Source organism: Candoia aspera, chromosome 5 (genome assembly GCF_035149785.1).
Source record: "Candoia aspera isolate rCanAsp1 chromosome 5, rCanAsp1.hap2, whole genome shotgun sequence".
Lineage (NCBI taxonomy): Eukaryota > Metazoa > Chordata > Lepidosauria > Squamata > Boidae > Candoia > Candoia aspera.
In genome coordinates, this window is record NC_086157.1 from 107,284,255 (window position 1) to 107,298,318 (window position 14,064).

General features: G+C 41.0%; 1 protein-coding gene across 1 annotated transcript in view; it reads right to left on the reverse strand.

Moving 5' to 3' along the window:
* The window catches only part of NOX4 (NADPH oxidase 4), a 124,073-nt gene that overhangs the window by 69,680 nt on the left and 40,329 nt on the right, over positions 1-14,064 (reverse strand). Inside the window, exons 9-11 of the mRNA XM_063304741.1 lie at positions 13,687-13,909; positions 8,938-9,105; positions 7,786-7,848 (exon numbers count right to left, since the gene is read on the reverse strand). Of these exons, the coding sequence (XP_063160811.1) occupies positions 7,786-7,848; positions 8,938-9,105; positions 13,687-13,909 (454 nt within the window). The remainder of the gene's footprint in view (positions 1-7,785; positions 7,849-8,937; positions 9,106-13,686; positions 13,910-14,064) is intronic.

A 14,064-nucleotide genomic window follows, 5' to 3' on the forward strand; every position in this document is an offset into this window, starting at 1 on the left:
TGCTTTGTGCACATGAAGAGACAGGGATGCTTTTTATCTGCAGGTCAGAGTTCTGCTGAAATTAACAAAAGGTAGGATGGGATCAGGGAAACAGGCAAGACTGTAGCTACTTGGGATCCTGTCCACATCTGGAGCTATGGACATCAAAACAAAAAGAAGATGAGTAACCAAACCAAGAAGTGATGAAAACACCACCTGATGAGTCTTGAGAATGGAAGACTAATGGAAACTTCACTGTGGGATCTGTGGGTGGATTTCTGGAAACCCAATGATCAAAACTCGTGCACTTTGTTGTCTTGGACTCACTGTGATTTCCCAAACCCATCTTGCTCTCCAATTATTACTGAACGGTTTTGTTCAATTTTACAGGCAAGCTTGCAAGATGCCTTACAGATACGTGAACTTCCCAGCATTCCCCACCAAACATAGTCATGCCATGACCAAGAATTCTGGGAGATGAAGCCTATTCATCCAGAGTAACCTGGTTGGTTGGGAAGGCTGAAACAAGCCTTCATTCCCTAAGCTCATGTGGAGGCTGAAACCCCCAGAATTCCACATCAGTTGAAAGGAATGCTGGCTAGGAATTCTGGGAGCTTCGGTTTCAACACATCTGGAAATTGCTAAACCGGGATCAAGAGTGGAATGCAAGTAGTATTTTTGAGCAGCCAGGGGAGGGGAAAAGAGGGAAAAATATGGCTGAAGATTGATGCAGCATCACGCAATTTGAAAACATGAAGGCATGAAGCTCTAACAATACCAAAGAAAGCAGGTTAAACATGAGATGTTATGATATTGTCCAACTCTCAAATCAGAATCTCAAGCCTCATATTGCAGTGGAAATGGCAGGGGATAAATTCCAGTCTGAGACAAAGAGTGACTAGGGGGGAAAAAAAGAGGTTAGACCGAGAAAATTAGGAATTTCTTCCGTTTCAAGTATGATCTTTATGTCATAAAAAAGTAAAAATACACCTAATTCCGCCATCAAGCAGCAGGCATCGTTGTTAATTTAAGATGTTGGGAGAAACTAGAAATAGAAAAGAACACAGTGGAGTCATAATGACCAATTGGGGGTGGGGTTCAAACTTCCTGCAATTTGGAATTCCAATTATAGCAAAGAGATGTAGAAAGGCTGAGCCATTATAAATGGAAATGGCCATCAATTCAATCCTTTTCTTTACTTTTCTTTCAATATTTATTGCATATTTATATCCCAAGGATCTCAGAGGACAAAATAAAACAATAACATGAGATTAAAAATAAAGAGTCCTTTTAAAACAGCAGTGATCAAAAAGCAACAGCTGAGAAGCAGGTTATCAGTAGAGAGAATAAGTAAGGGCTAAATTGTGGTTTTTAATTCTGGAATAGACAGGGTAAAAAGCCAGATCTTCCCCAGGCCTTTCTCAGTAGACAGAAGAGACCCCCATACAGACAGATATACATTTTCAGGCCGGTAGATACTGAGAAGAACCACATATGCTGCTTAAGGTAGCAGCTTCATCTTATAACAAATCAGAAGTCACAGCTCCTAGAAAGGTAGCTGATACCTAATACTGATCAGCTAATTCCAGCATTAGGCAACTGTCTTCTGTGCATTATGTTTGCTTTTAGGTACTTGACAACTTGGGCTCATCTTAAAAAAAAAATCTTAGCAGGGTTGGTCCTAGTTAGTGCTTGGATGGGAGATCACCAGGAAATGCCAGAATGGTAGGCTAGACTGGGAAGTCAGAAGCCTCCAAGAAGAAGGAAACAGCAAATCACGTCTGTGTTGCTGCCAAGAAAACCACTTGGATGCATCTCTTTAAGGCAGTCCTCATTTAGGGACCACAGTTGGGACTGGCAACTTGGTCGCTAAGTGAAACAGTTGCTAAGTGGGAGATCACGTGACTGTGGCTATCTTCTCCTTTTTCCCCACTCCCCCACACTTTGGAATGCTCACCCCGGTGCTGGGATAATTAGCAAGAAGGGAATTAATGTTCACTGGAGAGGAGGGGATTACAAGAGAGTAAACAGGCACAGAATGGGGAATACACATCAAAAGGAATGTGCTAGCGCTGGCTGTTTGCCTAGTGTGCTTAAGGCTCCCACCCCTGAGGGGACTAGGCAAACAGCTGCTAAGATTTTACTCTCTTATAATCCATCCCTCTCCAATCTCTCCACTCTCCAAAGAGGGGAAAAAAGCGTCAGGCACAGGACAACGCATACTGACTGACGGACACGTGACTGACAGAGACAGAGAGAGAGAGAGGTGCTGTGAAGGTTGTAAATGTGCATCATGGTAGCAAAGTTATTTTTTCAGCACCATCATAACTTCCAACAATTGCTGCATGAGGCAGCTGGTAAGCACTAAGACTCAGGTGTGATTCAAAGAAGATCTATCTTACTTTCTGTTCATTATGACCCTTGAAGTTCTACATGTCCTGAGACCAAAGTACTGTATTTAAAATACTTCCTGTTCCCCCATGCAGTTACTACAGTTGTTTCCTTCAAGCCTTCCCCCAACCCAAATGAGGCTGCACTTTTTTAGAGTTTTTATCTCTTTCCATCTCTTTCTCTTTAAGAAGGAAATCTACTTTTTTTATCTCCTGTCTTTGTATGGATTCTTATCCTTCTTATCAAGTTATGTTTTTAATGTATGCATCCCATTTTAAAAGACTGCAAATGGAAATAATACTGTTTTTATCCTATATGTTGCTGTTTATTCATTCAGTCGCTTCCGACTCTTCGTGACTTCCTGGACCAGCCCATGCCAGAGCTTCCTGTCGGTCATCAAAACCCCCAGCTCCCCCAGGGACGAGTCTAGAATGTCATCCATCCATCTTGCCCTTGGTCGGCCCCTCTTCCTTTTGCCCTCCACTCTCCCTAGCATCAGCATCTTCTCCAGGGTGTCCTGTCTTCTCATTATGTGGCCAAAGTATTTCAGTTTTGCCTTTAATATCATTCCCTCAAGTGAGCAGTCTGGCTTTATTTCCTGGAGGATGGACCGGTTTGATCTTCTTGCAGTCCATGGCACTCTCAGAATTTTCCTCCAACACCACAGTTCAAAAGCATCAATCTTCCTTCTCTCAGCCTTCCTTATGGTCCAGCTCTCGCAGCCATACGTTACTGTGGGGAACACCATTGCTTTAACTATGCGGACCTTTGTTGTCAGTGTGATGTCTCTGCTCTTAACTGTTTTATCAAGATTGGTCATTGCTCTTCTCCCAAGGATTAAGTGTCTTCTGATTTCCTGACTGCAGTCAGCATCTGCAGTAATCTTCGCACCTAGAAATACAAAGTCTTTGACTCCTTCTACATTTTCTCCCTCTATTTGCCAGTTATCAATCAGGCTGGTTGCCATAATCTTGGTTTTTTTGAGGTTTAGCTGCAAGCCAGCTTTTGCACTTTCTTCTTTCACCTTCATCATAAGGCTCCTCAGTTCCTCTTCGCTTTCAGCCATCAAAGTGGTATCATCTGCATATCTGAGATTGTTAATGTTTCTTCCAGAGATTTTAACTCCAGCCTTGGATTCCTCAAGCCCAGCATGTCGCATGATGTGTTCTGCGTACAAGTTGAATAGGTAGGGTGAGAGGATACAGCCCTGCCATACTCCTTTCCCAATCTTAAACCAGTCCGTTGTTCCGTGGTCTGTTCTTACTGTTGCTACTTGGTCATTATACAGATTCTTCAGGAGGCAGACAAGATGACTTGGTATCCCCATACCACTAAGAACTTGCCACAATTTGTTCTGGTCCACACAGTCAAAGGCTTTAGAATAGTCAATAAAACAGAAATAGATGTTTTTCTGAAACTCCCTGGCTTTTTCCATTATCCAGCGGATATTGGCAATTTGGTCCCTAGTTCCATTGCCTTTTCTAAGCCCAGCTTGTACATCTGGTAATTCTCGCTCCATGAATTGCTGAAGTCTACCTTGCAGGATCTTGAGCATTACCTTACTGGCATGTGAAATGAGTGCCACTGTTCAATAGTTTGAACATTCTTTAGTGTTTCCCTTTTTTGGTATGGGGATATAAGTTGATTTTTTCCAGTCTGATGGCCATTCTTGTCTTTTCCAAATTTGCTGGCATATAGCATGCATTACCTTGACAGCATCATCTTGCAAGATTTTGAAAAGTTCAGCTGGGATGCCGTCATCTCCTGTTGCCTTGTTATTAGCAATGCTTCTTAAGGCCCACTCAACCTCACTCTTCAGGATGTCTGGCTCTAGCTCACTGACCACACCGTCAAAGCTATCCCCGATATTGTTATCCTTCCTATACAGGCCTTCCGTATATTCTTGCCACCTTTTCTTGATCTCTTCTTCTTCCGTTAGGTCCTTGCCATCTTTGTTTTTGACCATACCCATTTTTGCCTGGAATTTACCTCCGATGTTTCTAATTTTCTGGAAGAGGTCTCTTGTCCTTCCTATTCTATTGTCTTCTTCCACTTCCGTGCATTGCTTGTTTAAAAATAATTCCTTATCCCTTCTGGCTAACCTCTGGAATTTTGCATTTAATTGGGCATATCTCCCCCTATCACTGTTGCCTTTTGCTTTCCTTCTTTCTTGGGCTACTTCTAGTGTCTCAGCAGACAGCCATTTTGCCTTCTTGGTTTTCTCTTTCTTTGGGATGTATTTTGTTGCCGCCTCCTGAACAATGTTGCGAACTTCTGCCCATAGTTCTTCCGGGACCTTATCTACTAAGTCCAGTCCCTTAAATCGATTCTTCACCTCCACTGCATATTCCTTAGGAATAATAGTGAGCTCATATCTAGCTGATCTGTGGGTCTTCCCTAATCTCTTTAGTCTGATCCTAAATTGTGCAAGAAGAAGTTCGTGATCGGAACTACCGTCAGTTCCAGGTCTTGTTTTTACCGACTGTATAGATGTCCGCCACCTTTGGCTGCAAAGGATGTAGTCAATCTGATTTCGGTGTTGTCCATCTGGTGAAGTCCATGTATAAAGCCGTCTCTTAGGTTGTTGGAAGAGAGTGTTTGTTATGCAGAGTGAGTTGTCTTGGCAAAATTCTATCAGCCTATGTCCTGCTTCGTTTTGTTCTCCCAGGCCATGCTTACCTGTAATTCCAGGTGTCATTTGACTGCCCGCCTTAGCATTCCAGTCTCCTGTGATGAAAATAATGTTTCTTTTAGGTGTGTTGTCCAGTAGGCGCTGCAGATCCTCACAGAACTGCTCTACTGCAGCTTCTTCAGCATCTGTGGTTGGGGCGTATATTTGGATCACTGTGATGTTAGATGGCTTGCCCTGAATTCAAATTGAGAACATTCTATCGTTTTTTGGATTGTATCCAAGCACAGCTTTAGCCACTTTACTATTAATTATGAAGGCTACTCCATTTCTTCTGTGGTCCTCTTGTCCACAGTAGTAGATTTGGTGGTCATTTGATGTGAAGTGGCCCATTCCAGTCCATTTCAGTTCACTGACGCCCAGAATGTCTATCTTTAATCTTGACATCTCACCAATAACCACATCCAATTTGCCCTGGCTCATAGATCTTACATTCCAGGTTCCAATGGTGTGTTGATCCTTAGAACATCGGATTCGCCGTTCACCACCAGCACCGTCGGCCGCTAGCCGTCCTTTCGGCTTTGAGCTAGCTGCGTCATCACGTCTGGGGCTAGTTGAACTCATCCTCTGTTCTTCCCCAGTAGCATTTTGACCATCTTCCGACCTGGGAGTCTCATCTTCCGATGGTATACTGACATATCTCTGCTTGTACTGATCCATTTAGTTTTCAGGGCAAGAATACTGGGGTGGGTTGCCATTACCTTCCCCAGGGATCACATTTAGTCTGACCTCTCTGTCATGACCTTCCCGTCTTGGGTGGCCCTTCATGGTTTAGCTCATGGCATCATTGAGGTGCTCAAGCTCCAGCACCATGACAAGGTAACGATCCTTTGCTGAAATAATCCTATATACTATTACTTTTTTTACTCTTATTTTTATATTTATTTATTAAGAGTAATTCTATATTTATATATCGTATTTATATTGTATGTTTGTTGTTTTAATCAATTATTTCATTGTAAACCACCCAGAGTCCCCTGATGGGAGGAGATGGGCGGGGACAAATAAAATAAATAAATAAATAAAATATAGATATAGATATAGATATACTGATATAACTATCATTCTGTTCCCTTTGCAGATAAAAAAAATGTTGTGCAGAAGTCAGAAAAGAAGTAGGAAATAGTGAACCAAAGGCATAAGAGGCCCTCCAGTCCAAGCCCAAACTTAGTGCAGGTTCTGATCAAGCATTTCAGGCAGATGACTCTCCAGCCCAATGTTTCTCAAACTGGGCAACTTTAAGACATGTGGACTTCAACTCCAAGAATTGCCTACCCAGGCTGGGGAATTCTTGGAGTTGAAGTCCACATGTCTTAAAGTTGCCCAGTTTGAGAAACACTGTTCTAGCCTTTATTAGAAGACCTTCAATGAACAAGAACATGTACTTTATGAAGCTACCTATTCCACAGGTGGCCAGCTTTTTACCATCCAGAAAATACTCGTAAAATCTAGCCTGAAACTACTTCCCTGAACTTTCAATCTCTTCTCATCCCGCTCTTTTCAGGATCTTGTCACTTCTATCCCGGCACAACTTTTTCAGCCTTCCTCTTCCCTCAACCCATTCATTCTTCCTATACTTCTGTTTTATGATTCTGTCTTCATTCATTCTCTTTATATGACTAAACCATTTCTTTCTCTCTATATGACTTCTTCCTTTTTGGTCAGAGGCATCTACCAGGGGGTCAAACAGGGGACAAACAAGCATCATTGCACTGTTATGACATGAGTTCCATCCCATTTGTATATGAATTGTGATGTCACACGGATGTACTATACAAAAGGCACAGAGCTTTCAGCATGACAGTACAACACTGTTTGTGTCATTTTGTTGAAAGGGTTGGATCCTGTAAAATCAGTCAGCATTTTTGCATTCACCACACATTTAATCCACATTCATTCAGCAGACATTTTCTTGTTTTACCAGTCACATTTAAGTACTCCATTCCCCATTCAATTTACTTTTGTATTTCTCCTGACATACTCAACTATTTATTTATTTATTTATTAACTTTGCCATTTCTATTTTACAAAGTAGGCAGTAGTTTGTTCTTACTGATAGAGATGTTGGCTTCTTTCAACAAACAACTGTTCCTTGCAACAGACCATATAGTTCCCACTATCTACCAGCATTTGAGTGTATCAGATTTCTCCATCCATTTTCCCATCCTTAATAAACATTCTACCAAGGTACACACATTTATCAACTTGCTGTAGATTTTACTATTTATGTAGTATTTAATGTTCCAAATGTTCACTTCATGTCAAAGCAGCTACATAATGCTTTATAATAAGATACAGAAGACGTACACTAGGTTGTCAGTCTTAGTTGTAACTGTGAAATATGCAGCACAAGAACATAAACAGTGCCCTGCTGGATCAGACCCCTGGACCATTTAGTCCAGCAGTCTGTTCTCACAGCGGCCAAGCAACTGCACAAGGAAGCCCAAAAGTCTTCAGAGACAGTCACGCTGATGTCCAGGTGAACAGCCATTGATCCTGATGACTTCCATGAATTGGTCCATTCCCTTTCTGAAGCCAGCCAAGCTGCTGGCCAGGATCACATTTCATAGTAACACCTCATCTTGCAGAGATTTCATGAAACCCTTTGAACATAGATTCTCCATCCCATCCATCCATCTGAAGTAAAGACTGTTCATTTACATCTCTAGAGCAAGCAAGCAAACCAAACACCAGCTGATAATACAAAAGAAAAATAAAATCCTTACCATTGTTAGAGTGAAGGGATGGCTTTCCACAGATGACACACTTGGACAGTGCAGAATGACATACTGAGGTTTATCAGCCGAAGAAAATGAAAAAGAAAGAAAAGGATAGCAAATGTCATTTGGGGATGCTACTCCTAATGTTGGGCTGTTCATGCCACTGGAAAGTTAATGCATATGATATTACTATCCTATGATCTATGTGGAGTTATATTTGTGCAAGGACTGGAAACTCCAGCTGGTTCAGAACACGGGCAGCCAGGTTGCTGAGTGGAGCAGCCAGCTGGCTGCACATTACACCTTTGTTGCAAGAACTGCAGTGACTTCCAGCAACTCAGCCAAGTTCAAGTTTTTGCTTATAATATACAAAGCTCTAAACAACTTGCAGCCACCATATCTGGCAGACGGACTATTCCTGCCATTACAGATCTGGTCAATTCCTAAGGGCAACTTGGAAACCCTGTTGCATGTTCTACAACTCTAGAAGACTCCCTCCTAAGATTCATGAGGCACTTAGGAACTTAGTGTATTTCCTGAAATGACAACCCTTAACTCAGTTCCCTACAATAGTAAGGAGCTTTGACTGGATTGGTAGCTGACTGGTTTAAATATATTGTGCTAGTTCTATTCTCAGCCCTGACATAAGAATTCCACTATGGGGCTGATGGGCATAGACTTGGTTCTCTCACTGTTAGCAGAACCCAAATAAGATGAATGCATGCAGGAACAAAGTCCAACTAGCATTTGTCTTTCTCTCCAAAAATCCAACTCACTTTTAAAAACGATGAAGTCAACAGGACTGTCTCTTTTCACAGAAAAAGCATCTTACACATTCACCATAGCATGGAGCTGACTTGTACCACTTCTTGAACTGACCATGTGTCTACACAATACTACTGGGGCCCCTGGTCCATCCAAGAAGTGCTGCAAAGCACAAAACATCCTGACTTATTTTCTGCAAGCAAGTGGGACCAGAACCTGGCTACCTCATCCTTTTCCAAAAAGATGTACAACATCCAACTCTTCCTAATTTTGTCCCAAAATGCTTTATTATGGATGCAGACCTAAAGCTGTCTCTGTGAAGAGAGCAGATGAACATAAGCTGCAAGTCCTGAAAGGAGGAAGATTTGGAATAGCAACTGATTATTAGCTCACCTGTCCAGGTCTTGCTTTAAAGCCTTCCTTCATCATCTGTATTTCAAGGACATCACATGGATGGTTGATCGCTGCAGTAATTGTGACAGCTTTATAGCTGCTATAGATATAGCGGTACAGCCTTTCCACACAATATAAGCATAATGGTCCAGAGATCCAAAGCCAAGTCTGAAGATGGGAATAAAAACAATCTCTTTTTCTGGGAAAAGTCTGCCAGCAAGAATTTGTTGGCAAGTTCAACTCAGTATGTGCAACCCGAACAGTATCCAGAACATCCTCATACTAGGACAAGGGGGGCATGGATTGGGCTAAATCTACTCATTTCATTGTCTAATTTGGGGAATAGACTTCAAAGCCAGAAAATTGTCCTACTGACTTTTCATTCAAAGTACCATAGAAAAACTCAGCAAACTGAACCCAGGAACAGATGAGGAATGGAGCACAGATTATTTCCTAAAACGCACTAAGCAACTGAGTTTCTCTACCTTTTTAACTTAAGAAAAACTTGCATTTATACCAGCACCAAACTCTTTGAAGAGAGAAGTTTATTTCCCAAGCACTTTCTGGAATGCCCAGCTGTCTATGCAATTCCCATCATTCCAAGAAGCATCAGGGAAGAAACCCTATTTTTCAAGAGCCTTGTGCGAATATAAGTTTAGTAAATTTTTAAAAAGTTAAAGTTTTTGGCTGGCTGGGGAGCTCTGGGAGTTGATGCCCAGACATGTTAAAGTTGCTAAGGTTGAGAAACACTGCCTTAGGGAATAACAGATGCTCATCAGACTTGGCTCAGTTTGGTGAGCCAAGCACCCATTTGGTGCTGATATCCTCTTAAGGTTACTGCTAGATTCAAAACAGAAGCCAGCCAAGTTTTTTTTTTAAGTGCACACCTAAAGAATACAATTAATTTATGTGACAAATTTGAGACAGGTGTATTTGGTAACACTCAACATTTAGCAGAGAGCAGCTCCTTGTCAAATGTATACTTAGTTGCAAACCTGGGTTTGCAGTTTTGAATTCATTATACATGAGCAGCTCATGCCCTCCACTGGCTACTCCATGCTAAGACTGTCAGATAAGTGCAGCAATCTTTGTTTATTAATGGTTTATTTCTTTTACTTTGTTTATACATCCTGAGTGAGTACAGTTGACACATATACTATATATATACTGCATGTCAATCCTAGTTGGTGGGATTTGGTGGTAGCCTTGTAAATGATATACAGGTGTTGCGATGCATCTATATATCACAACTGTGTAGGCAATGGCTTTCCCTGTGACACTCAAAAGTTGGACTTTGAAGAAGCAGGATAGAAAGAATATTGACCCTTTTGAACTTTGGTGTTGTTGAAGACTCCTGAGAATACAGTGAACAGCCAAGAAAACCAACAAATGGATCATCAAACAAATCAAGCCAGAGTTCTTACTCAAGACCCAAATGACCTGGTTCAAATTTTCCTACTTGGACACATTATGCAAAGACCTAGCTCTCTGGGGAAGGTTCTAATGCTGGGAAAGGTGGAGGGAAAGAGAAGAATGGACAACCACAAGAAGATGGATGCACTCAGTTACAGTGGCAATGAGTATATCATTGGAAGAACTGAGGACAGATCATCTGAAAAGATCTATCTGTGTGGTCACTAAGAGACAAGTCTGACTTGATGCCAGATAATAATAATAATAATAATAATAATAATAGTAATAATAATATGTTGGCTTTCAATGTAATCTCTAGATTATAGATTTTAGCTTGCACAGAATAGCATAAATATGCTTGGGTAAAATTAGACTTTGATTGCGCTTGTGGCAGAGTAGACAAAATGTACCCAAACTGACCAGTGTAGTCCTTACATCAGCAGGGAATGCTGATATGGCAATGGCATGAATAAGACTGGTAATCTTGTCTACACCTTCTGAATGCAAAAGTTTTTATTGACCACAACCATAGTGAGTAGTGCAGCTCAATATCTTTGGGCTCATCTGGTGATGATCAAAGTAAAGGATGTAATAGATCTGAATGATGGTGGTCTGATCTGGATGAACTCAAGGTGTAGGTTTCCTTATGTGTTAAAGGCTAAAATGATGGCAGAAAATACGAATTGCAGTCGACTAGATTGTTATCTGTGCATATGAAAAGAGGAATGCATGGGTTGGTGATACTTTGTCAGCCCTTTGTGATAGACCAGACTAGGAAGCCAAGGTTACAAATGCTAATACTACTTTTATTGTAAGGTTACAGTAACAGAACCTTGCAAGTCTGAATACACACTTCCCCCTCTCTCCCTTTATCTTAGCGATAGCTAGAGAGGGTCAAGTCTGAGATGCTTTCCCAAATTACATTTCTGCCTTGGACTCAAATCTCTTTTATGTGGCCTAGCCTTGGTTGAGGCTCTTCCTCCTGTTCCAAGGTTATTCCTACTGCCCACTACATACTTGCATATTATGCTCTGGTGGATTATGATAATGAAATATCTGGAGATGAGCTTGGGGGAAGTTCTGAATTTCTGCAACATTCTGAATGAACGTGCTCCGAGGGGAAATATAAATATTCTGCTAGGTGTCATGAATGGATGGATGAAAACAAGATGCGAGAATGCATAAAAAGTGATTGGCCATTTGGGGACCAAAGAACAAATGAAAATTATTAGAAAAATAATAATTTTCTAACAAAAAAGTTACAAAGTAACTTTTTCTAAAAAAAAAAGTCCTGTCCCTTTCAAATGTGTGGTTTAAGGATAAATCTATTCATATGTACATATAGCAAAAAATGAACATAAATTTAAAAGCATGCTTGCTTTGATTGCTTATGATGATAGACTGAAAGAATATCGAAGGGTGATGAGAGCTTCTGAATGGAAGGCGAACTGTTTTGTTTCAGAAGTCATTGAAGAAGACTAAACAAGAAACTTCAGCAGAATGACTAAAATTAACAATAGAAAAGGTAACATGATTTTGGATGAAACTGAAATAAGGAAATTCTGAATAGAGTGTTTTTTTGAGGTTTGTATGGGAATCACAGTGATGTGCTAGAGAAAAAAGTGATTTTCATGTTCATGTCCAAGAAAAAAGAAGTCATAAATGCTATGAGAATTTAGAAAAAAAAATGGGAACACTGCAGGTGTGGAAATGTAACTGGAGATATGTTAAATATGTATGTGGTTTGTTTGGAGAAAAGTTAAAATATGGATGTGGTTTCTTTACACAGAAGCTGTGCAACGTATTTAATATGTGTGTGAAGACGGCATCTGTGCCTGACCATTGGAAGAATTCCATTATTGTTCCCTTCTATAAAAGGAAAGGAAGGAAAAGTAAACGCAACAACTCAGAGATTAATTTGTTGTGTGTCTGGGGAGGCGTTTAGTAGAATTCTGGTTGAAAGGGTAAAGACCTCATTATCAGCCCATGTTTGTATGTTTGTTTATTTATATCACTGTTTCTAAAACTTGGCAACTTTAAGATGTGTGGACTTCAACTCCCAGAATTCCAGCATATAATGGTAATAATGCATATGTGAGAATCAATGAATTGCTTAGCAACTGGTTCAAAACTGAGGAGCAGTAACATAGGATGAGTGATTCCCCTTGGTTATTTAACGTACTTATGGATAAATATATAAGGAATCCTTGTGGAAACATTAGAAGTCTGTTGATTGGGGACATAAGGATTTTACCTACAGGTAGTCCTCACTACCTCCGTTCATGTAGTGGCTGTTCGAAGTTATCACAGTGCTGGAAAAGTGACTTACGACCGGTCCTTGCACTTACAACCATTGCAGCATCCCCGCGGTCACATGATCGTGATCCAGGCGCTTGGAAACCAGCTCGCACTTAGGACATTTCCAGCGTCCTGCACGTGATCGCCATTTGCAACCTTCCCAGCTGGCTTCCCACAAGCAAAGTCAATGGGAAAGCCGGCAGGAGGTCACAAGTCATGGTCACGTGATGTCTCGCTTAATGACCATGGCAAAAAAGGTTGTAAAATCAGGTGTGGTCACTTAATGATTGCACCACTTAACAACACATTTTCCAGTTATATTCCTGCCATACTGTACCTGGGAACTAGATTGGATTCTCATGTCCTAAAAACACAATTTTTATATAAACTAAACTGGCTGCTAACTTGTTTCTAGGTATAATTCCAAACGTTTGGCCTTGTGAATGATGTTGTGCCCAAATATATGCAAGAATGGCTCCTTCTATATGGGCCTGCCTTTAGTTTAAGATGTTCTCAGAGGCTTTGCCGACTGAAGGAAATGCAAGACAGGCTTTTCTCTGAGGCAGCACCCTGACTAAAATTTCAAAAAGCAAAATGTCCTCTTCATGTTTAATGCTACCTGGGCAATAGATGTGTTCATTCTGCTTAGCCTTTGAATGATTTTAAATGTACTAACGCCAATCCTAGTTTTAAGATTGTTTTCTTCTGCTTCTAATTCGATTGTTTAGCTTTTTAAAGTTTGTAGATTATGCTGACGTTTTAGATTTGTGCCTGGACTGCCTTCTCCTCTACCTTCTCAGCTTCGTATCTCTTACCAGATCTCTTCGACACCACAGATACACCTGTCTAAATTTGGAATTCAGCCTACATGACAACTCTCTCTTCCCTCCCAGAAGCTTAGCTACAAACATTTTAACAGCTTGTTCCCTGTCAAGTTGGAATATTTATGAACATTCGATGCTTTCATACCGCAAGGGCCAACTGGTAGCAGAAGCATCATTGCCAAGAGCACAATATAACACAGATGTTCATACAAACCTCAGGGAAACAGGCTTGGAATTTTGGCTCCTCTGCACAGACAAAGTTGCTTTTGAGTTGTGGTTTGAGCTCCATCAACGGTCCCGGGAAATGCTCTATGGCACTTTCTGTGAGCGACTGTGTGAAACCATCTGCAAACGGGCTGTCCTCTTCAATGGTCGCGTTGGGATTAAAACACCCAGGGGGATGCTCCTTCAGGTTGGTTTGGTATTTCAGAACTCCCCTGCAGAAGTAAAAACAGAAAAGGAAGGCAATCATAAAACATTAGATTGGGCCTCTGCTAGAAAAACTCCAGCTGGACCAGATCAAAGGGCCGTTTTACTCAGCCCAGCAGTTGACTGTAGAAATGTTAGAAGCCTTTTGGCACTGAATTCAAAG